The 24589-nt window shown below is 39.8% G+C and overlaps 1 protein-coding gene and 1 pseudogene across 1 annotated transcript in view; one reads left to right on the top strand and one right to left on the bottom strand.

Annotated features, from left to right (window-relative positions):
• Positions 1–1270: 1270 nt before the first annotated feature.
• LOC129075526 (60S ribosomal protein L12-like) lies at positions 1271–1875 on the bottom strand (annotated as a pseudogene).
• A 4584-nt stretch (positions 1876–6459) lies between these two features.
• The window catches only part of ATP11C (ATPase phospholipid transporting 11C), a 180902-nt gene continuing 162772 nt past the window's right edge, over positions 6460–24589 (top strand). The window contains exon 1 of the mRNA XM_054579565.1: positions 6460–6643. Coding sequence (XP_054435540.1) covers positions 6617–6643 — 27 coding nt within the window. The 5' untranslated portion in view covers positions 6460–6616. The remainder of the gene's footprint in view (positions 6644–24589) is intronic.

Here is a 24589-nt window from a genome sequence, read left to right as displayed (position 1 = left end):
TGCACCCCCTGCTGGGGACCTGGCCTGCAACCCAGGCATGTGCCCTGACTGAGAATCAAACCTGGGACCCTTTGGTTTGCAGGCCAGCACTCAATCCACTCTACCACACCAGCTAGGGTATCCCAACTTCTGACCTGTACAACTAAAGCAACCACTTTCAGCAACTTTAGCTGTTCCTTCTAGTATTTACTTTTCTATATAATGTACTTATACTGATGTTTCTTGATCTTTCAGTTTTCAGATAGCATTTACTGACTTCTTATTATGGAAAATAAAGATTTAGACCTCTCATAGCACCAAACTTTCCAACATATTTTCCTTTCGTCCTACTAAAGAGTTTTAATTTGGTATATCAGTAAGGCAGTGTTTTCATTGTTATGGCTATGTAACTGCCTTTTGCTTTGGAGCCAAGTAGCATTTTACCATGACTCATTTACTGTCTTGAGGAACTTCTATTTTTTTCCTGGAGTTAAAAACTGCCTTGTTTTTTGTTAGCTTGTTGGCTGCCTCTTCTATGTATCATTCACTAATTCTTCATTAATTGTCTCATATCATTGTAAAACTTTTCTGAATACTATTCTCCCTGTGGTCAAACATAGCAGGTAATCTATCAGTTAATTAAAACATTTTTTTTTTTTAGGTAGAGCCCTCCTATGTCCCTCTATCTTCCTACTTTCTTTGGGTCTGGTTGCTCTCTAGGTATGACACACAACTATTTATCTTGAACCTTCTTTCATTATCATCTAGGAAATTCACTTATCTTTTATGTTCATACCACATTTTCTGGGTCTCATATCTTTTTTTGTTTACTCTTTTGTATGATGGAATGCACATTCCAGTGGCTTCTTGAGAAGGGAGGTTTACATTTTATATCATTTACTAATCCTCAATATGGACCCATTGCTCCTATATGCAGGTCCATTTGCCGTTTACTGGGATACTTTTACCTCTACATCGTCACCATTTCTCTTGGTTAGAATGCTCTCCAACTTCCCTTCTGCATGTCCAAATGCTATTTGTATTTCAAACAAAATTTTATTTTTATGAAAATAATACATGCACATAGTTTAAAAATTAGTTACAAGATTTGTAAAAAGGAAAAATAGAAGTTCCTTATCCCATTCTTTTCCATTCTCAATTTGTGCTCCTAGAGGCAAATACTTTCCATTATTTTAGCTCTTTCTTCTGGTATTTACTTCCTTATTTCTAAATAGTATAACTGTATTGATATATTTTTACTTAATGATTTTTTTTGGTTGTCAAATGATCTTTAATTGAAATGTTTTCCTTGGTAGTTCTTAACTAGCCAGGCATTCCACTGTACCACTGCTGACGTCATGTCATCTATGATGTCATGAGGGTGTCGGCCATCAACATTGCAGCCCACAGACTGGCAGTCCCAGGATCTCTTTCATGGCTCCACAGAGTTCTCTAGCTGAGTTCTCTAGCTAAAAATTGGTGCCGTATCTGTCAGGCAATGTTGATAATCTCATCAAAAGTGGTATTTCCATTGTGCCTAATGTTTTTTGTTTTGCTTTTTTGTTTTTTTTGTTTGTTTGTTTTTTGGGGGTTTTTTTGCTTCTTTCTGTCTTGTGGTGGTTCTTTGAGGGCTTTGATGATCAGGGCAGAGGTAGAAGGTACTACTTCAATCTGGGCCTGTCTGTTCTGAATGGTCAGTTTCACTGTAATCCTCAGACCCTTCCAATCACTGGTAGCTTTGGCAATGTCATCATCAACCTGTTTTGGAGACAGGCCCAAGGAGCCGATCTTGGGGGCCAGGGCAGATGCAGCACTGACTTCCCCGCCAGTGCACCTCAAGTATACAACTTTGGTCTCATTGAGGTCGAACTTCGGTGGCATGGTGGAGGCAGCTGATGTCAGACGAACCCAGATTCGGGATGATCAAAGAAAGTTGCACCTTCGCCTCCTCTGACCTGAAAGCCAAAAGCTGATTTCTTATTATGAAAGAAAGATTTTTGTCTTCCTATGCCATAACCTTTCTAACTTCTTCTCTATCTTCCCAATATAGTTTGGGGGGGAGGTAGAATTCTGAATTCAAAATCATTTTCTCACAATCTTGAAGGCCCAACTATATCTCAGTGACTTCATTGTGGTTCTTAGTGATTGCCTCTTCCCTTCTACTGTAATAAAATACCTTATCCTTTTAATAGTTGGTTCTAGAAACGTGCATCTCTTTGACATCACGATTATTAGAATACACCAACTTCCCCTTTTTGAAAAGCAAAACAATATTAGATCATCCGCAATGCCCTTGGAATTCTGCTGTTCTCCATGATTGCTAACCTCATTTGTCAGTACCCTCAATGTCGTTAACATGAGCTATTTGAAGCACTGTAACAGGTAGCCCTGATCTCATCTGACAAAGTGTAATTTAAGCTAAGATCTGAAAGATGAATAGCAAAGGCCATGTGAAAGCATTCCAGCAGAGACGGTTGCCTGTGCAAAAGCTGTCAGGGGAGAAAGATCTTTGGAAACTCAAGGGAAGAAGGGTGTCAAGTGGGGCGGAGCTTGGTGAATGAGGGGGAGAGTAGGCCCACTAAGGTTAGAGAGGAAGGTAGGGGTCAGAGAATTCAGGGCCATGTAAATGATGGTAAAGCAAGATTTGGGACTTGTTCTAACGGTAATGAGAAGCTACTGAAAAGTTACAAACAAGGGAATGATTTGATCTGATTTGTTTTCCAAAGATTTCTGTGGTTGCAGTGTAAAAAATGAATTGGAGGAGGCCAATAGTTAGGAAGATATGGGTAAAATTGGTCTAAAATAAACATTAAGGTCAGTATCGGGAGAAAAAAATTTCAAATGGGCAAAATGTAGTCTTATGAGGTATGTTTGAAAGCTCAGCAGAGACACCTGAATTTCTTCAACTTGCTGATGGCACTGATTTAGATGCTGATATAACAGCTTCAATTTTTTCTTTTCTTTTTTTAGTATTAGATGGAGGAAGTGACTCCTTCTTACCATTCCCTTCCTGCTGGATCCCTGAATTGCTGACCAACTGGCTGATCGCAGAAGCAGTATGCTCCCCTCCGCGATCATGGACTGCATCCCGTACCCGACATTTTGTTTTGCCCATTAGCCATGGTGAGATTTCTGAGGGGTTGAGGTAAAAGATGGGAGAGAACAAGGGGGTCAATAGAGAAGAAGCGCTTATGAGCAGCAGAATTAAAATAGTCAAGGAAGATCGCTTTCCCTTTCCTTTATCTTACAGTAAGCATTATATCTAGTCAAGATGTGAAAAGGACAGAAGACTGCTTCCTCACAATTCCTGCCTGCAGGAGCTTGGGGCTTCTGCTGCAGTCAGCTGCTACACCACAAGAGTTGGCGTTAAATATACTGAGGCTTCTGACAGTTTAGGCTGGAGGAAGTTAGTTTTTGCAGTTCTGTTTACGGAGTTGGCCAAATGAAAATGCAGGCTGAAAGTTTCCTTTTCATAGTCATTGACAGCAGCTTTCTACAACACCTGGGTTTTCTTTAGAAACTGTGAAGAAGCACTAAAAAGAACAAGGATAATGGCTTCTTGTCTTAAAAAACACCTCAGAGGAAAGTAACTCTGAAAGATGTGTGTTAGAGCAACTCTAATTTCAGGTTGAGTTTGAATATGGACAAAAAAAATTACCTTGCATAAATTTCATGTTTTGCTGAGCATATATTGATTTGCAGGGAATTGCATTTTTATAGAATTTTTATAGTCAAGCAAATTAGTCTAAACCCATGAATACAGATGTCGTGATGAAATAAATTAGCAGGACATAGAGATAGTGAAACTATAACAACACATGAAAATATGACAAACAGAATTGCTGTATCTTGGGTGATGCTAAACGGTTTGCTTTTAAGCTGGACAACATGAGAACGGCATGTGAGATAATACTCACAAAATGGTGTGTGAGAGAACACTGCTAAACAATTTCCAACTCTCTAATTTTTAAAGTTTATCTGTTTGAATTCATAACAAAATTTTTTCATTTGTTTAACAAAATTTTATATGAAATATATTACTTATTATTATTAAATTCATTTTCTACTACCTATTTTATTGATAAGGATGCATTTTATTGATAAGGCTTCTAATCTTAGGCCTACCGCAAATGACAATAACTTCTTCCACCCCCAAATTTCAGCATCTAGGATAGGGTCTTTTACATAGTAGATGCTCAACAAATAATTAGCGAGTTAAATTATATTAGTTGCTGTGTTCAATAAAAGTAAAGGCAGAAAATAAACTCTATTTGAAAATAGATCTTTGAAATAGATAGCAAAAGCTTAGATCCATTTGCAATAAAATAAAACATCCTAATATCTAATTAATATATATATTTAATATAAACCTCAAAAATCATTAGATATAGCCTCAAGTGTGAGCAAACTGACGGAACCACAATAGGGAAAGAAGTGGAAAAGTATTGTTTTACTTCTTGGCAATAAGGACAGTTTCGTAACATACCTTAAGTCTATTTAATTTGCACTTCTTTGGGGTTCAGCTCCTCACTCAAAGAATCAAGTTCAACCTTCATAGTGTATATTTGAAGATGGTTTTTGGGGTTTAGTTCATTCCTACCGCCCCTGCTCACACATCCTGGGTGTCTGCCAGGGCCTTGTGTTCTCTTTCTTAGCTTGTCCTGTACTTTCTCACGGCCCTCTCCCTCCATCCTGGGCTTTGCCCACTGGGCTCCTTTTGTCAGCTCCTGTATAATCTTCTCACATTTCAAAGTCCAGTTTAAGCTTCAGCGTTTTCAGAAAAGCTTCCCACACCCCCTTTTCAAATGCAATACTGCTCTCCCCCATTTTTTGAACCTCTACCCCAGCAGGTATCCCCTGACTGGACTGCTACCAGCCTACTGAGGAGGTCTTTCAAGTAGTCGCTGCGTTCAGCCCCTACGACAGTGCATGATACAAAGAAAATGCCCAATAATGGTTTGTTGAAGTGAGTATGAACCCCTGACAGGAAAAGAAGACCCTATGGACAGCAGTGCAGGGCCTTCACCACCTGAGGGGAAGCCCGTTGAGTAGCTGGACCCTGTCCTCAGCTCTAGACTGGCAGAAGAATGTGGTGCGGCAGAAGGCTCTGGTAAATGCACTTAGTTCTTTACTTTTATAGAGGGATTCGAAAGTTCTTTAACAGCCTCGGGGCAAGCCGTAAACATGGAGTGGGGGGTTGGAATGCCCAGTCTCAGGGCAATTCTAGACTCAGCTTTCATATCTCATTTTGAAAGTTTCGCAAATTCCAGTTCTAAATTAGGAGCCGAGGGTGTAGAGGGTTTCACAATTTTCGCGCCCTAGGGACAGCTACCCGCATTCCGGGCTTCGTCTTATTTATCCCTCTCATATATCCCATCGCGGGCAATCTACCGAACAGTCCTGGCCTCAACATCTAGCTGGTGCTGAGAACCACGGTTCAGCCAAGCGGTCTCAGCCGCTTCCTCCTTCAACCCTCTGGGCAAACCCTGCACGGGCGAGTGGGGGAGCTCCCAGCCCGCAGTAGAAAGCTGCATAGAGGTACGGCTGTACTACAACTCCCAGGTTGCTCCGGAAGAAGTGTGGGGGCGGGGCTTGAGGTGGGGAAGGAGGGAAATCCCGCCCTGCTGCGCAGTGGCGACACAAAGCTTGACTTTACTAAGCTCGTAGAGAAAGTGGAAGTAAGATGGCTTAGGTGGGCAGCAGGACGAGGGAAAGAACTACGGGAAAAACAGCCACGTAGGTGGGAGCGGACCTAGTCGAGGGTAGTGGGTTGGCCCGCGCCTTTCCAGATGAGGACGGGCGGCTTTCATAACTAGTTCCCTTGCCCTGCTAGCTCTGGGGTCTCCACAGTGCCCTGCCACTCCTTGCTCTCAGACCTGCTGCCTCCTGGGTTCGGGGCGGGCAGGTGGGCGGCTCTGTGGCTCCCTAGCCCGGGTGCGGGACGAAAGCGCGGGGCGGCGCGGCCGCCGCGGACCAAGGAGGGGCTGCAAGTGAAGTGGTGCCGCGGAGGAGTTAGGGCCGGGGCAGGGGAGACTGTGACTCGCGACCAAGACAGTGGAGTAGTGCCTGGCTGAGGGAAGGTGAGGCGCTAGGTGCCTCGGAGAGTCCCCACCCCACCCCGTGCCCGGAGTGGGGCGGAAGCACGCGAGCTGGCCAACGGGGGCGGGGGGCGGGCGGTGGCACTGCTCCGGGGAAGAGTGCAGACCGCGGGGGGCCGACTCTGGCGCCAGCGGAGAGATAGGGGCGTCCCTTCACCGCAGGAGGAGTCTAGGGCTCCTCCGCCTTCCCTCCCTCTCGCTTTGGGTTCGCTTTCTCCGCGGGCTGCTGCGGGAGAGGAGGGGCGGCGGGGGGGCCAGATAAGGGGGAGCTACAGGGCCACAGACCCCAGGACTGGCGGGCGCGGGCCGTGAGTGAGGAGGGGCGGGGGCGTGTGGAGTGGGCTAGGGCGCGCGCGTTGGGGGGTGGGGGGGAGCGCGCAGAGCCAAAGAGGGCGGCGGCGGCAGCAGCGGGCTGGTGGCGGGTTAGCCTCCCTCCAGTGCACTTGGCGCCACCGGCCCACGCTGCAGTGTGTTCCGTGGACGGCACCTTCCCAGACAGCACGGCAGAGCCCAGCTTGGCGCCCCCAGCCTTGGACGCGATGTTCCGCCGGAGCTTTAATCGCTTTGTAAGTACACACGCTGCGGCTCCACGCGGGCCGGTTCGCTAGCTCATCAGCCCCTCCGCTAGGTACCTCAGAACAGTTTTCTGAGAAGATTAAGTGCTTCTGTGGGAGACACTACCACCTCTTTTAATTCTCACTGAAATACGCTGCCCCGGCGACCAGGGTGGGGAGTCAGGTAGGGCTCTCAGAGTCCCTGATTCCCCCCCCCCCCATCAAACGATTTAAGCAGAGCATCCCTTGGTCGTTACAAACTCCGCCTGAGACTAGGGTGGGGGGCGTCGCCTAGGGACGGATGGTGGGGAACCGACCCAGAGGCCCCTCGGTTTGCCAATTAGTTGAAGATGGCGTTTTATTACCAGGGAGGTGGCTTTCTTTTGTTTCCTGTGCTGCGAGCACATGGAGGTAAACGTAAACCTGTCTCTGTGGCCCCCAGAAGCCCTGGGGGCTGAGGGCGCTGGAGGCCAGGGCAGGACTCAGCCTTGCCCGGGGTTCGGCCGGGCGGTCGGTGGGTGATTGACGATCGGAGGCTAGGCAAACTTTGGAGACCCAGCCTGAAAAGCTCACCTTTAGGGGTTCATAAAAGCTAGGGCGATTGTCAGGGTGGGCTGTGTGGATGTGGAGACTTTAGGAGGCGGCACAGCCACTGCTGAGCGTCTCGTCTGAAGCCTCGCCGCCGAACGCCGAACGCCCCAGCCGTTGAACCCTTGGGAGAAAAAGCAGGCTGCTGCCGGACTCTTCCGCCCACGTTTACCCGCTTCCAAGTCCGCAGAATAGGGAGTTGGGCATAGGGAAAAGCGATTTCTGTCTACCGACTTTTGAGTAACCTGTTTTACTTCTAGAGGGTACGTTAAGAATGGAGCAGAATAGGGACCGTGACTTCTATGCTGCTATTTGTAGCAACTTCCTTAATTGCAAGATAAGGTGGCGGGAATAGGATTTTATTGCTGCCAATAATGTGAAAGAAAGGGTTCATCTTTAAGTTTAGATTTTTCTGTCCTCAGGAAAAACGGTTGAGTGCTGTGCGCTCCCAACATCCCTCCCTCACAATATAGGTTTCATAACTTGTCTATTTGGTTCTTTTAATGAATTTATTCTTGATCAAAGCATTGCTGACATTTTTTATCATCGGATGGTTTTGCTCTCATTTTTTTCTGCATTTGAAACTTTCACAAATGTACCCTGGCTAAAAGAAAGGATTGTACATCCCTGTTTAGGCAATTGTTATCACAAGAGCGCTGCATTAACGTTTCTCTAAATGTTTACCTCACCCATAAACATATATTGTGACACTGGAGCAGATTATCTGGGGCACAGAGCAATATAGGTTGTACATATCAAGGGTCTTGAAATCCATAGACATTGGCTTGTATTGGATGCTTTGCTATACAGCAAGTGACTAAAATTGGTTTCTCACATTTATCCTGAAAAATTAGAAGAATATTCTACTTCATAGTTCTATTTCCCATAGATTCTTGGGATTTCAGGTTTGTGGGTGGCAAAAAGGAAAAGGTGGCAAGAGGTAATTGTAATATTTGGGAAAAGGGCACTCTTTTCACATGGCACTCTTACAGTGGAAAACAACTGGCCTCTGGTTCATTATAAATTCATTACCTTAAAATTAAGATGTTGACATCAATTTTTTTCTGAGAATATGAACACTTAAATCAAACAACCCAAGTATTGGTTTAAAAGCCCCCTTTGCTTTTCTTTTGCTAACAGCAATCTGCATTGTATCAGAGTAGTAATTAAGCAGTGTTGACCCAGGAAGCCAGGGCATGCAGTAGAATTTTCAGCGGTTCTTGAGGTGCCAGCGTGCAGTTTTGAGGCTAGTACTTTGCATCCCCAATCAAAATCTTTCTGCAGAGAACTACTTAAGCTCACACTGAAATGAGCTTTGACCTCATTGTTTCAGCTGGAATACCTGACTGCTCACATTTTCCTACGCAACTATGACTATGGTAAGTCTCAGATTTTCTACCAGTGTCATAAACTGGTTGGTTCTCAGGAGTTGTATCTCAGGCCTAGGGCAAGGAATTAATCTGCAAACCATCAGATTAAATGTGAAACATGCTATGAAATATTCGTCGCTAAAGAAAGACTTCAAAATTTTGGGGGGCAAAAGGGAGCCAAATTTTATCTCCTTTAAATCAGAAAGCCACATATCCTAATCTTTTGCCTGGTAGAAATTATTTGAGGGACACTTGCATTTTAATTACTGTAAGGCTACCATTAAAGATTTAGGTTGGACTTCGAGACTTGCACAGCAGTGTAGTCCAAGTTGTGTGCTGTTTTGTGATTGCTTTTATATTTCAGAGATGAGGCTATGAATTCTTACCAAAATTAAGTGGGTTTTTTTGTATGACTAAAGTCTGAAATTGACTTAGAATGCAAAATAAATTATAGTGGTGTTTGTAGTTGTTGGTCACTGAAACTAGATATTACATGTTAGGACAGGGCTTTATATTTTAAACCTGACATGGGAAGTAACTGTCTCTTGGGAGCAGCAGCATCTATGGCTTAGTAATGTTTGCTGAATCATTTTAAAAAGGCCATTTATTTCCCCACGATCTCAAATTTCAAGCTAAAAGACGTAGTAATTGAGAGACTTTCCGTCCTCGAACCATGGCCCAATACCAGCCCCCACTCCGCCTTTCCCATTATGTTCACTGGTGAAGATGCTGTCACTTGAAGTCTTGATCAGCCACATTTTGGCACTATGCCATGGTTGAGCTGATTCCTCCAAACCATGCTGAGATCCCTACAGATTTTCAGAGGTTAAAAAAAAAATAGTCACTAGTGCTCAAATTGGTATCTTTAAACAGCTCACAGTTAAGGAAGCGCTCCTGAATGTTTTGATTGCCACTGAGGTGTGGATGTGGTTTGAAATAGGCAAGTGTGGCATCATTGGCTATAATATCTGAAGACCAATCTTTCACGTTTCTTTTCGGTTTATTATTTGAATGTTCTTGGATCATGAGTGATCAGAATGGTATTTGAATAAAAAGAGATATGTAAAAAATAGAGTAATTCATTGTATTTTTTAAAGACATGGCCTTGCCGTGTTTGCATTAATACTTTCCTTTCCGATGTGTAATGACTTCCCTTTTGACAGTTTTGAGGAAGAAATTGGTGGATTTGGTATAGGGTTTTAAAATTTAGGCAAGTAAGGGGTGTCTTAAACAATTTCAGAATTAGATACCTCTGAGTATAATAAAAGCACTGCCTGTTCCCAATCAGCATCTCCATTCTCCATAAATTTATTTATTAAAATAAATTGTAGTTTGCCTGTACAGTTTATTTCCTTTAAAGCAGGAATGTCCAACCTTTTTGTGTCTCTGTCCACACTGGAAGAAGAGTTGTCTTGGGCCACACATTAAATACATTGCAACACATAATCACAAAATAAAAATCTCATGATGTTTTAAGTAAATTTACAATTTGTGCTGGGCCACATTCACAGCCATTCTGGGCTGCATGTGGTCCGCAGGCTGCAGGTTGGACAGCCCTGCGTGAAGGAATATTTAATTGGAAGTTTGGACTAGTTGAGACTTAAGAGCCAGGGACTTTTATGTTATCCTGTCTTCTACTCTTAATAAAATTTAGTGATTGCTGTAGCATTTTCACATGGGTTTAAAGATTTAATGAAAATCTAAACAACAAGAATTCCCCCCTTTGACTTAGTTCATGCTGAATCTTGTGTAAGATGGGAAACCTATTTAGGACCGCATCTCCGTTACTTCAAATAAATATTTATTTAGTATTAAATTAGCTGTATATTAAAGAACCTGAAAACAAGTTTTTGTCTTTTTTTTTCTGATCTGCCTTTTACTGATTAAGCAACCTAAAATGCTGAATCTCTTCTAAATACCTTCTGTGATGGTTTACCGTTTGCTTTTATTTATGATTATTGCTCATAATTCAACCTTTTAGTGGGTAATATTGAGCACCTACAAATCACGTAGTTTTTTGTATTCTTAATGAACTTTTAGCAGAGGTGAAATTTAGGCAGGTGAAGCTAGCCCTTTTCACATTTCCTCTGCTAGGTGACCACCAGCTGGGCTATGAGTTCTAGGAGATAAAGGATGGTCAGTGGCCCCTAGGAGAACCATTACTAACTCCGCTGGGTCTGGATAATATGCAAAGAACTGGCCCATGAGTGATTTCAAGTTTTGGTTGGTTGAGTGATGGAAAAAATCAAAGCTGACTGCCTGACATCGTTGATTTGTTTACCCAAAGAGGGTGAAGGCATGGGACACAAAATAAAAATACTATATTTTCATCAGGGTAGTGTAGTTTCCTGTACATCTATAGGGCTTTATATGGATTACTGTTTTACATTGGAGTCCCTGAGATTTTGGAGGGGGGACGATTTCCTGGTTTGGTGGAGGGAGGTTGAATTAGGTGCTATGTTCAAGTTTATTTCCGGTCACTTGACACCTTCGTGGCTGGTATAAGAGTAGATCAACGGTGATTGTAAAACAAACATTAGCACGACTGCAGCATATGTTAACACTACTGCAGTTTAATGATGAATGAGTGCTCAGCACTGCAGATAAGGGCACAAGATGCCCTATGCGAGCACGATGGCAGACACCTCTCAATTACTGCGGTGTATGGACAGATTGCTGGTTTGGCTGACTTCTTGATTATCTGTGGGTTTAGAGATAACATTGGATCATGGATATCCAGATTTGTCATCAGTTTTTTTCCCTCATATTTATCTAATAGAATACGGGAAAATTGGTGAGGCCTACCCTGTTTAGGCAGATATTAATTTTTTTAGGCTCCTCCATTATGTTTTCTTATGCTATTATAGTGGCTGTGTTTTCCTAGTCTCTTCCTCTTCACCTAGGTATTGGGAAAATGAGTTTTCTTAATAATGATCTTGCAGTTAGTATAGCATTAAGTAAACAGTAGATGCTAAATAAATACTGCCTGAATTGTTTTGAACTGAACTGATAGCACAGTCTGAGTCAGTAATAACAGGTGAGAAATGATCAGTTGAGTAAGCAGCTACCAAGGAGTTTATGCATTTCTGACAGGGCTACTATTAGGTGCAAAACACTGAAAAAACTCCCTTTCAAAGGACAAAGTACTATAATATGCTTATTATAAATGAGAAAAATAATACTTTTATGCCCACTTAAAAATAATAAAAAATTTGATCATTTATTTAAGGCTGTTTTCTTGATTAGCCAGAGAGATAATTTGGTATCCTAAATCTTTATCACCCTCCCTTTCTTGGTCATTCAGAGAAAATGATAATTAACATGTCCTCAACTTCTAAAATTGTGAGCAAATCCATATTCTTTTCATTAAATGTGTGCATAAGCATATATTTTCTGTTGCCACTAGCACACCAAATCTTTTCTGAAAACTAAGACTGTAGCGTTAACTCTCCAAGAGCTGTTATGCTTTTTTACTTTCCGTAGTAAGTGTGCATTATTTGGTTTCAGGATACCATTTAGTGTTTGGTGCTGGGAACTTAAGACGCTTTCCTTTCTTTGTACCAAATTGCCATCAGCTTGGTGGATACCTATAGCAAGAAGGCAGAGCAAACCGGAGGAACTGAAGAGTTTGAGATATTTGGAAGCAATTTTGTTGTGAAAAGAGTCTCAACCTTGTTAAAAAGTGTTGGTGCAAATCCTAATTCTGCCATTTACTGCCCAGCTTGGGAAACTGGGTATTGGAATTCATATACATCAAAATGTGTCTCAAAATGTGATTCTTGGGCTCCTTGCATAAGAATCATATGGAATGTTTATTATAAATACAGGCTCCTGGGCCTCATACCTCCTGAATTCAAAACTCATGTGATAGAGCCCAGGAAACTGTATTTTTAGCAAGCATTCCAGATAGTTCTTTGTTTCACTAAAATTTGAGAATGCCCATATATAATAAACACTGCAGTATTTATTTTCTGTGCATACTGTTCACCTCTCTGAACTTGACTTTCTTTGTCTGTAGAGTGAAAATAATGATACCTATTTCACAAGGTTGTTGGAAAGATGCTTGGTAGACTGTTCAACAATACCACAAGTGTCAGAGGTCCTCCAAACCCCTCTCAGGTTTGATGGTTTATTGGCAGAACTCACAGGACTCAGCACATAGTTGCACTCACAGCTATGATTTATTACAGCAAAAGGCAGAAAGCAAAGTCAGCAAAGGGAAAAGGCACATGGGGCCAACTTGGGAGGAAACCAGGCGCAGCTTCCAATAGTCTTGTCCCACTGGAGTCACACAGGTTGTGCTTAATTTCTCCAGCAGTGAGTTGTGACACCTTGTGTGACATGCTGTTTACCATGGAAGCTCATCAGAGGCTCAGTGCCCAGGGCTTTTATGTGGGGGCTGGTTACATAGACTCCTTATGCCTGGTATGTGCAAAATTCCAGACTCCAAGAAGGAAAACAGGTATTTAGCATAAACCATGTTGTTTGCACAAACAGTTTATGTACAGTGAGCTACTCTTACCAGTTAGCATGTTGGGAACCTTCTCAAAATCCAATTCCCTAGACACCAGCTGGGTACCAACCTTGCAAGTGGATCTTTTTAAGAATAGCAGTCTCAGGCCTGCTATGTTAACTGTCTCATACACACTAATGTTATGAAACACTGGTGTATTTCAGTGAGGGGAAATGACTTTCCCCTGGTCGTTAAGCTAATCAGCAGAGCTGAGAGTGAGAATTTCAACAATCACTAACTTTTTTTCATTGCTGCACAGAGCCCTGCTTCTGGATTATGGGTCGTTCCTTTCAGATTGTTGAACACATTTACTATTTGTCACTTGCAGCAGAAGAGCAGCTTGCCGGTGGTAAATTGATGCATCCAGTGGGGGAGCCAGGAAGTATTGATGTTTCTGCTAGTTTAGCGTCAACACTTGCTGGTTTCCTCTCTGGAGCATCACCAGGTTCGTGGATTTTCATTTTTCTTTTTCTTGACTTTTGCACTTTTGCTGCTACCCCAACCGTCCTTCTTCCATTTGTTTACCCATCGTTTCAATACTTATTTGAATCATTACTTCATCCTATTCTATACATGGCTACCTGTTAGCTCATAGGCAGTGATTTAGAAGTCCTTTTGGGAAACACGATCCCAAAGAGCAGGCATACCGAAGAATATTTAGTTAAGGAATATTATATAGGAAAAACTGCCAAAAGAAGAAAACTTTTGGACTAATAAATGAATTTTATAACAACATTTATAAATATTGTTTTATTCCAGGCTTGTTTTTGAGTTTTATAGTCATGGAAAACCCCAGGGATATCACTCTGGTTATTTTTAAGTGTCAGCTTTTTCTCCTGTTATCAAAAAGGAAAATTAGGTCCTAGCCAGGTACCTCAGTTGAGTAGAGTATTATCCTGATATGCCAAGGTTGCAGGTTTGATTCCTGGTCAGGGCATGTACAAGACTCAACCAATGAATGCATAAATGAGTGGAACAACAAACTGATGTTTCTCTTTCTCTCCCTCCATCCCTCCCTCTCTTCCCCCTTCCTTTCCTCTCTCTCTAAAATCAATGAATTTTTTAAGAAAAGGAAATTAAAATTCTTTTATGATTTGGGTAAGGAATAAATTAGAAAATCAAACCTGAAAGTTGCAGTAATCCTACAGATTGACAGAAGCTAGGAAGGATCTGTCACAAATAAGTAACAGCTGGACAGAGCAGATTATGTAAGCCACATCTGTTTGTCTAAGCAGTGGGGATGTTCTTTAAGCTTTACAATTAATGTAGTTTGCAGTAGTATGAATTAAAGGATCTATAGTATAGTGCAAAATTTACTTTGACTTCTTTTCTGAAAACATATGAACCTCAAGCTTCCTTTGAACATTCATGCTGTATTTGGTGCTGTAGAGGTATGTAAGGCTCAGCCCTGCTCTCCAGTAGCTTGCAGTCTGTTAGAGGAAGGACAGCACACAGGACCAACTTCATCACAAGGAAGCAGATCATCAGTGTCATCCTTTTGAAGGCACACACAGTAAGTGCAGCTGACACTCAGAAGAGGGCACTGAATCTCACTCTGGCTCTAGTGGCTGGGGGTGGGATTTATAGAGGAGGTAGCATGTGAACTGGATGGTAAGGAACCCGCAGGTAGAGGCAATTACCCAACAATTGGGTAGTTACTGCTTATGGTACTTACAACAGGAGAACCAGTTATTTTAGAGGGCATAGGTTTCAACTCTTAATGCAGCAGAAAGACCAAAACCTTGATTTTCAGTGTTTTATGTTTACTGTGGTGAAATTTAGACTTAAAAAGGGGAACACTAAAAATGGACACCTGGTGGCTTTCTGCCTCCACAACAATAGCTACAGGAATCTTCCCACAAATGCTCTTTTCTGAAATAAGTTACTCCAGTGATGATGGTCCTTGAGCTTCTGATTTAGTGCAGGAAAAATAGGGGAAGGACTGGGGTGGAATAAGCATTTGGGTTAATATTTCATGACACTGCTTTATGTAATATTAAATGACTAGTTATTTAGTTATTTCACTTACATAGTAAGTCCACATTTTCAGAAATCATCACCAAATCCAATATTATGAAGCTTTTCCCCTATGTTTTCTTCTAGTATTTTTATCATTGTAAGTCTTGCATTTTGGTCTTTAGTCTCTTTTGAATTGATTTTTGTGTACAGTGTAAGGTAAGGGTCCAACTTCATTCTTTTACATGTGGGTATTCGGTTTCCCATATGTTGAAAAGACTCACTTTTCCTCATTGAGTGGCATTGGCACCCTTGTCAAGGATCACTTGACCATGTATGATTTGACTGTGTATGTGAGAGATTATTTCAGGGCTCTCTATTCTATTCCATTGATCTATGTCTGTCTGTCTGCTAGTACTACATTACTTCTATTACTCTAGCTTTGTAATATATTGTGGATTCAGAAAATATGAAGCCTCCCACTTTGTTCTTTTTCAGGATTATTTTGGTTAGTTGGGTCCCCTAGAGATTCTATATGGATTTTAGGATGGATTTTCCTATTTCCGCAAAGTCTTCCTCACTTTTTGTGTTCTGTCTGCCACAGGTCCTTTGTGTATACCATCTTCCTTGTCTTGTAAATTTCTCTCTTGTAGTCTGTGGCCTGAACTCTTAGTCATCTCTCAGGGCTCAGCTTACTCGTCGCTTCCCCGAGGAAGCTGTCCCTTATCCTTCCCTCAGACAATGCCAGGTTAGCATTTTGAAACTTTCCTTTAAACTCTTACTACAGTTGGTTTTATATTTGTTTGCAAGCCTATTCAGTATCAAGCTTCCCTGATTCATAGTAAGTTCCATGAAGATAAGAACTGTGACTGTTTTTGCTTATTACTGTTGCTAATGCTTCAGTACCTGACATATAGTATATGCTCAATAAATATTTGCTTAATGAATGAAATATGATTCCTCTCTGTATTTCTAATTTTACTTCCCATTTATAATCACAGACCTTTAGAACTTGACTGGGAAATCAAATCATTCAGTCTTTAGACATCACTGTTGTGTTCAGTTAATAAAATTATCTTTGCTCAGACTTTAGAAATGAAGCCATTTACTCTAGGCTCACATGCTGTGTTTTGTAATATATACAGCATCATATGTCTTTTACATTATGTTTTTAGGTATTTAATATTCTCTGATACAGTTAATAAATAATATTTTATATTTATGAGCATCACCATTGCTGTGCACACATTCATTTATTGGGTTGGCAAAAAGCCTGTTACATTTTTTTCCATAAAATAAAAGGCACATTTTTCATTTTCCCCAGTAACTTTATTGATTTGGATATTTTCAGTATGTTGGCTGTCTCCCACCATTGGCTTTTAGTGGGTAGAGGCCAGGGGTGCTGCTAAATATCTCCCAGTGCATAAGGCAGACCCATAGCAAAGAATTATTTGGCCAAAATGTCAGTAGTACCAAGAAACTTCGCAAACCACTTTTGACACATTCAGTCAGTCACAGCACCTTCTCCATACATTGCACAAACCTTTTTTTTTTTTGCATTTCAGTTGCATTTTTACCTTACTTGAAATAAAGCATAACACATCGAAAATGTTGTGTTTCATCTTCAATATTAAAATGGCTGCACAAAAATTCACCAATTTTGATAAGCTTTTTTAAATGCATACTGATATGACAGCTGTCACAATACAGTCTAACAAAATTGTTTTGAATGAAGTTAAAGATAATTACTAGAGCCATTTTATGGAAAAAACACAATGGACTTCCTGGCCAACCCAATACATCATTGACTTTCTTGAGAATTTGCTATTATACTTTAAAAGTACTCACTTCTCTATGAAAAACATGAAGTACTTACTGATTAAAATGTTTTCTTATTTTGTGTTTTGATAATTTTATCTGCATATTTTATAAATACCTGATTTTTAAATTTAAAAAGTTATATTGAGGTGAAGTTATATTGAGGTGTAAGTACTTTCAATGTTATAATTTTTGTGAGTTTATTGCACTTTTGCTGGTTACCAGATTTCAGAAACGACAGTGGTGTCTGATTTAAGCCCTTAATACATGAGGATGGAAATGATCTCTCTTTATATGGATCAAAATTTGAAATGAGATTTCTTTTATATTTTTACAAAAATTTTACCTTTAATGTATGCATTTGTGTTATATTAGGCGGTCTGTCTGCAGAACTAATTATTCCAATCAGTACTTTGAATTATGCATCCATGGCTTCATTGATACATTGCAAGTATATAGACTTGTTTTAATTGTAAGTTGTCTTTGCTTTCTTACCATTATAATAACAACTAACACCAGAGTAGTAAGTTCCTGGCTCTGTTTTAAGTGCTTTACAAGCATTAGTTCATTATACAAATTTTATTATTTTATTAGTCAGTGCCAAAGAAACAGAACCATAAGGTGTATATGTTTATATGTGTTCTATGTGTATATGTAAATACCTATGTATTTCATATACTTAATATCATTGTTTGTGTAAATATAAATATATAAATGAATAAGGAATTGGCCACATGGTTAGGAAGGCCTGAGAACCAGCAGAGCTGATGGTGAGGGCTAGCAGGCTCTATACCCAGGAGGAACCAACGTTTTACTTCAAGTCCGAAGGCAGGTTAAACTGATGTTGCAGCTCAAAGGGAGGAGTTCTCAGAAGAAAGTCAGTCTTTTTGTTCTCTTTAGACTTTCACCTGATTGGATGAAGTCTACTCACATTAGGGAGGGCAACCTGTGTGCTCTGATTTACTCTGTCTCCCAATTCAAATGTTAATCTCATCCAAAAATACCCTCACAGAGACACCCAGAATAATGTTTGACCAAATATCTGAGCACTATGTGGCCTGATCAAGGTGACACGTACAATTAACAATTATATTTATGTCCCACAGTCATGTGAGGACAAATGAGCAAATCTAAAGTGTGTATAGACCAGGAATGGAAGACCTTACCATAAATAACTATAATTTGCTAGCCTTCCCACGTATAAAGTGAAAGGCTTGGATTGCTACATGGTCTGTATGGCTCAGTGAGTCCTGGAACTGGTAAGGAATCTTAGAGACCATTTATTCATACAGTCTCTTCATTTTATAGCTGAGGAAATGGACAGAGAGAGAGAGCAAGTGGTTGTCTAAGATTATTTAGTGAATGGGAGTTCAGAAATACGGAATTCAAGGTCAGCTCTGTACCCTGTCTTCAGTTTCCTCTTATTGAATCATGAGGGCACCTAGGTCTTGTGTATTTAAGTTTTTTTCCCAGGTTTATAATTTTGTACTCTGTTTAGGTTTCACAGTCTAGCAGTGGAATTTTTTTTCACTATTTTCTATTGGTTTTTGTAAACTCTGTTACTCTTCAGGTCTCCATCTCTTGATCGGTGATTTGTATGCTGCCTGAGACTTCACTTTCCTCTTTAATAATAATGTTTATGAACTAAATCGTCTATACTTTGAATGGGGACAGTGACAAATTTTAGGAAGTGCTATTCATGTTATTTATGGGCTTTTAATAGTCATGCGCTTTTTGGTTTTACCCTGACCTGAATAATGGGGGATCAAATGTAGGCCTGTACCTTTGTTAGTAATATAAGGGTAGAGTTAAAGTCATCTCTGGTTTTACCTAACAGCTGTAATGGTGGAGAACATTTTTTGGTGATTCTACAATATGATGGGCAGGCTTCCTGGGGAGCACCACCACTGTCTTTTTCACCATTGGGCATCTAACATTATTTCTCAAAGACACTTACTCATCTCTACTCATGAACATACTTATCTGCCCAACAGTAGACAGTGAAGCATCTCCTGGATTGTCTGAGTGACAGTGGCTAGGAGACAGTTGGAGGCAGTAAGTAGACAATTCATATGTATATATTTGAGAACCAAGAGTATTGTGAAGCAGAATCCTGTGCTTGCTATGTTTTATTATAGGCAATGATTCAATCAAACGATAGTGAACATAGCAAACAAGTAGTTTCAAGAAATGGAATTCTATAAATCTGTTTTCAAAGTCATAATCATTTGTTAATTTAGGTTAGACCCTAAACCTTGATGAAAAGTATCAGTAGACTATATATCACTGTTTTGAATTGTAAGGCAGTGCTATTAAAATATTGTTGTGAAAATTTAGACCTATTACTTATCAAAGTTACTAATGAAGGCAATGTAATAAAAACCCAATCAAATTAGAAGACATAATGGATTTATAGATTTCATGTGTAGAATTAATAAATTAAGTAATCATGAAATTCCTGTTGCATCAACCAATGTCTCTTTAGGTCCTAATGTATACCGTGTTTTGCCATGTGTAATGTGCACTTTCTTCCCCCAAATTTTGAGGGGAAAATAAGGATGCACATTATCGATGGGTAGTACATGAAATACCTTGTTTCCATTCTTGTGTTTTGTAATTATTTGTCACATAAAATTTCTTGTACTATAATATGTTCAAAAATAAATGCTAAAATTCCTTTATAATATAAAAAACAAGTATCAAAATATAAATAATTAATTGAATTAAAAATTAAAACAAAAGATTTTTTTTTGTGAATTTGGGCCAAAATGTGGGTGCGTATTATACATGGCAAAATATGGTTCCTAGCATTGTGCAAATTTTTTTGAAGTATGGAACTGGAAACTTCTCTGTTATGGTGGTGCCTCCACTAAACAGAAGTATAGCCTTTGGAAAATCCCTTTTTAAAATTTTTTTTTTTATTGATTGATTTTTAGAGAGAGAGAGAGAGACACCGATTTGTTTATTTATACATTCATCTGTTGATTCTTGTATATGCCCTGACCAGGGATTGAACCCACAGCTTTGATGTACTGGGACAATGCTCTAACCAACTGAGCTACCTGGTAGGGCAAAAATCACTTTCTTTTTAAAATGTAATATTTAGTGCATATTGAAGAATATGTGTAAAATATATGTGTAATAATGAAATGAATGCCCTTGTACCTACCACCTAATTTGAGAATTAAACCATTACCAATATAATTCTGTCTACCTGTTTGCTCATTTGCCTCCCCCCACTCTGTAACCATTAATCTTATTTCTGTGAGTCATTCTATTGCTTTAAAAAATAATTTTTAACACATATATGCAAACCTAGATAATATATTAATTTTCTTATTTTGAGCTTTAGAAATAGTATACTGTTTTTTCTTATTCAGTATTATATTCCTAAGATTGTTTATAAGGTTTTATATAGCTATAATTTATTCATTGTCACTGCTGAATAATATTTCACTTCGGGACTATACTAGAACTTATCCATTATTTTGTTGATGGGCATTTAGGTTGTTTGCAGGATTTTTTTTCCTGTTATGATCAGAAAATGTGTGTTTTAGTGTATATTTATAAAAGGGGTTTTCCCCTGTGTATGTGTGTACACAAATACGCGTACAAACATTCACATTCACACTCAGGTATATACACTCAAGAAGACACATACATGTAATGTTAAATTATGAAGTGTACAACTTTAGAAGAGGTGAAATTGTTCTGCAAAGTGGTTTACCAGTATACACTTACCTTAACAATGTATGAGTTCGCATTGTTTCGTATTTTTTTCAACACTTGGTATTGTCTAACTTGTTTCTTTTCCCATTCTGTATTACTAATGAAGTTAGACATCTTTGCATGTTATGGGGCCACTTGTGTTTCCCCTCTGAAACACTTATCTCTGTCTTTTAACTATTTCTATTGGGTTATTTTCTCATACTTATTTGTAATTATGAGTCCTTTTCATATTCAGGATATTAATCATTGGTTGGTTATATTTGTTGCAAATGTCTTCTCAGTTAGTGGCTTGTCCTTTTACTGTTTGGTATCTTTTGATAAACATATTCTTAATTTTAATGTAGTTAATTTTCTTGGTCTTTTTCTTTATAGTTAGTGCTTTGATGTGTCTTGTTTAAGCAGTCCTTCCCTATGCCAAAGTTGTTTTTTTTTTCCTAAAAGTTTTAAAGTTTGGCAAATTATTTTTTGAGCCTTATTTTTCAGATCTGTGAAATGCAGGGATTGAACTAGGTGTTCTGTAACAGTCTTTTATTCTTTGACATTGTGACCTGAAAGTACACTGAAGATGTGTGTATATGTTTTCTTTTTTTTCTAATTTCATAATTTTATTTTTTATGGAAGTACACTGAAGAACTGTGTGTATAGTTTCAGATATTGCAGTATTCTTTCAGTAATATCCCCAAATATGAAGTTTCATATTCACTCCTACTTCACTTTTACTTATCTCAATTCACTCCTACTTCTCTTTCTCTCATTTCCCCAGCCTCTTTTTCCTGTTTTTCAGTTTTGTTTTCAAGATAAGTAACCAGTAGAATTCTGCAGCATCGAGTTTCTATGTTGAAGCAGAATTTTTAAATTGAAACTTGGATTGAGATAATTGTAGATACGCGTGCAGCTGTAAGAAATAATAGAGATCCCATGTACCCTTTACCTAGTTTCTCCCAATGGTAATATCTTGCAAAACTAGTATAATGTCACAACCAGGATATTGATACTGATAATATCCACTGATCTTATTCTTATTTTTCCTGTTATACTCGTACTCATTTGTGTCTGTGTGTATGTGTTTAATTCTGTGTAGTTTTATCCTATGTATTGGTTTGTATATTTACAAGATACAGAAGGAAGAAATTTTTAAAAACAGTGTCCCCAAGTGCCTCCAGTGTTCCAGAGTGCCCACTTTGGCTTGTGCCGACACAGTTCCAGTAGGCCACCTCAGATTACATAATCCAGAAGCAAATTGATGAGCTGAAATCTTTACCTGAGAGATAAGCGGAACTTTGGTCCTTGGGTCTGTGGGTTGGCAGGCCCACAAAATATAATCATTTATTTGAAATTGTATATGCCCGTAAGAACCTCCATTTAAAACATGCTGGTAAAACCTGCTCTTGGTCCATCGCACCAGTAGGAATCATTCAAATCCCACCTGGTCATTGGCAACTAAAAACTAGTCACCAAAAGGAGGAATGATAATCCTAAGAAAACAAAGGCATGAAAGAATGTTACATTGGTTTATAGCTCCATAAACAGAAACTTATGTTACCCTCAGGTTAGTAGTCAAGGACATTTGAGGACTGCATTTATGGAGAGCTTTGTGTGCTTTCACTCATGCCTACCTCAAAGTATTTTAAAAACACTCACCATCTTCAGTGCAACTTATTTATTCCCCACTTTATTGACTTTATAGGACAGGCCAAGCACTATGCTAAGCAGTGGGGACCAAGTGGTGAATAAAAACAAGTGATTTATGTATTATGAGAGTTGTAATCTAATTTACAATTAAAAAGAAGCAAAAAATTTATAATGACTCAGTTTCATAAGTTACAAATAAAATAAATAGAAACAGAGATAACAGATAGGGTCTGTATTTTGAAAGGGTAGCCAGCAAGTTCCATCTGAGGAAATGACATTTAAGCAGATAACTGAAGGAATGAGGGACTACTTCTGCAAAGGGGGTTGGGAGTAGATATTGGAGCCAAGCTTTTCAAAGGCCCTGAGTTGGGCAAGAGCTAGGCACATTGGGAAACTGAAAAGAGGGTAATGTGGCTGAAGGGCACATTAAGTGGAGGAAGGGGAGAGAAGATGGCAGTGAAAGAGGTATAGTATTTTGGGGCACTGTCTTGGGAACAGTTTGGTTCTCTTAATCTGGACTTCTTGAAGCCACAAAGGTGATTTGTAGATGTGGAACGGCGGTGATAATGAAGTTGTCCATTTAATCAATTCACGCATATTTATTAAGTATTCTACCATGTGTCAGGCACCATTCTACTTATTAAGGGTGCACTGGTGAGGAGAGGAAAATCTCTGTCCCCACGGACCTTACGTTTTAATATGGGAGGATGTTGGTAAGGTAAAGGGCAAACTGATGTAACAAAGCTCCAAAATGCTGTTTCCAGTAAAAGATAGATGTTTGTTATGTGGCATGTACTAGCCCAGGGCAAGAAGTCAGCAGGCAGCCTTTATTCCATGAGGTCATTCAGGATGCCAGGCTAGCTGGGGCAGTTCTGCTTTCCTCGGCATCTGGTTTTCATGTTCCAGCTAGCTAGAAGGAGGAGGAGAGAGGGGTCCAGGGCAAGCCTATTTAGGAAAATGACCAGAGAGTTTCACACATCAGTATTACACACATATCTTTGGAGAAATCTTAGTCACATGGTCCTCCCTAGCCACAAGGGAGACAGGCAAATGTAGTTACTAGTTGAAAAGCCAGGTGCTCAGGAAGAAAGGAAGAACAGGTTTGGGTGGACCACCAGTAGTAGACAGGGCAACAGATAATAAACAAAATACATAACTGTAATATCTTGTAGTGATGAGTGATAAAGGGGAAATAAAGCAGAGAAGGAGGATAGGAAGTATCAGATGGTGGAGGTTGCAGTCTTTCATAGGGTGACAAAGGAAGGTCTCCCTGAAAAGGTGCTATGTGAATAAAATGAAGCTGTGAATGAAGTCTGTGAGCAAGAAATGTCCTTCTGAGTTGTTATGAGGTCTACCATAGCACAGTTGGTTTTTAACATGCTTGAATCTTAGACCTTATTCTGAAAGTATTTAGATAGTGGAAAGGCACCATTATGCTGCTGCACACTCTGCTCCTACTGTATGGAATCCTCTTCAAGGACCCATTTCTATTCATCCTTCAGTGCTAAGATCACTTGCTTAAAGAGGACATCCCCTTGACCCCTGCTGAGGTCAGAACACCCTACTACTTCACAGGGTCTTGTAGCACCTTGTACTTCTCTTAAGTCTTTCTGGAATTATAATTAATAATGAATTTTGGAACTAATTATTAGCTGCCTCTCCTTCTACAACAAGATCTAAGGGCTGTGTGCTTTTTACCTGTTCACTGCTCTCTGTTCTTGAGCCTGTGTCTAATATGGTGCTGGACGCTGGAATAAATGCTCAAAAATATTTGTTGCTAAAGGAAAAGCAAAAAAGTCCCAAATCATGTAAGTTTGAGTTGAGTAGGTTTTCTAATGTTGGAATGTTTACAAAAGACAGTATCAAAGAAAAGTATCCCCAACACCTGGGAGCTATTAGAAATGCTCTTTTCAGGCCACTGATACAGACCTACTGCATTAGCAACTCTGGGAATGGGCCTGGAAATCTGTTTTGTAACAAGACCTTCAGGTGATGCTGATGCACAGTGATGTTTGAGAACCAGTGTTCTATAAAAAAATATTGGCTGAGACTTGATTCAATTTAAACTTTCCAAAATCAAGTACGTTGTTTCTAACCAACAGCTGCTAGTAAACTACTTTTCAGTCTCTGACCCCCCCCCCAACCCCATTGTGTCAGTTGATGTCTTCAGATGTCATCTGAAATGTAAACAAGGTCTACTTGATTAGTCAACCCAAACCTGGACTTTAAAAATTACATAGTACTTTTTAACCTTTACCCCTCTAAATCTTTTATCTACTGCCATCCAAATCCAGGAAATGATTGTAAAGCTGATAATGCCCATGATTCCAGTGTTGGAACATTGTGTTTTTA

Source organism: Pteronotus mesoamericanus, unplaced genomic scaffold, assembly GCF_021234165.1.
Source record: "Pteronotus mesoamericanus isolate MK-2021 breed Mesoamerican mustached bat unplaced genomic scaffold, CSHL_Meso_final contig_55, whole genome shotgun sequence".
NCBI lineage: Eukaryota > Metazoa > Chordata > Mammalia > Chiroptera > Mormoopidae > Pteronotus > Pteronotus mesoamericanus.
Note: the sequence above shows the minus strand (reverse complement) of the source record. Positions and strands in the feature narration are given on the sequence as shown.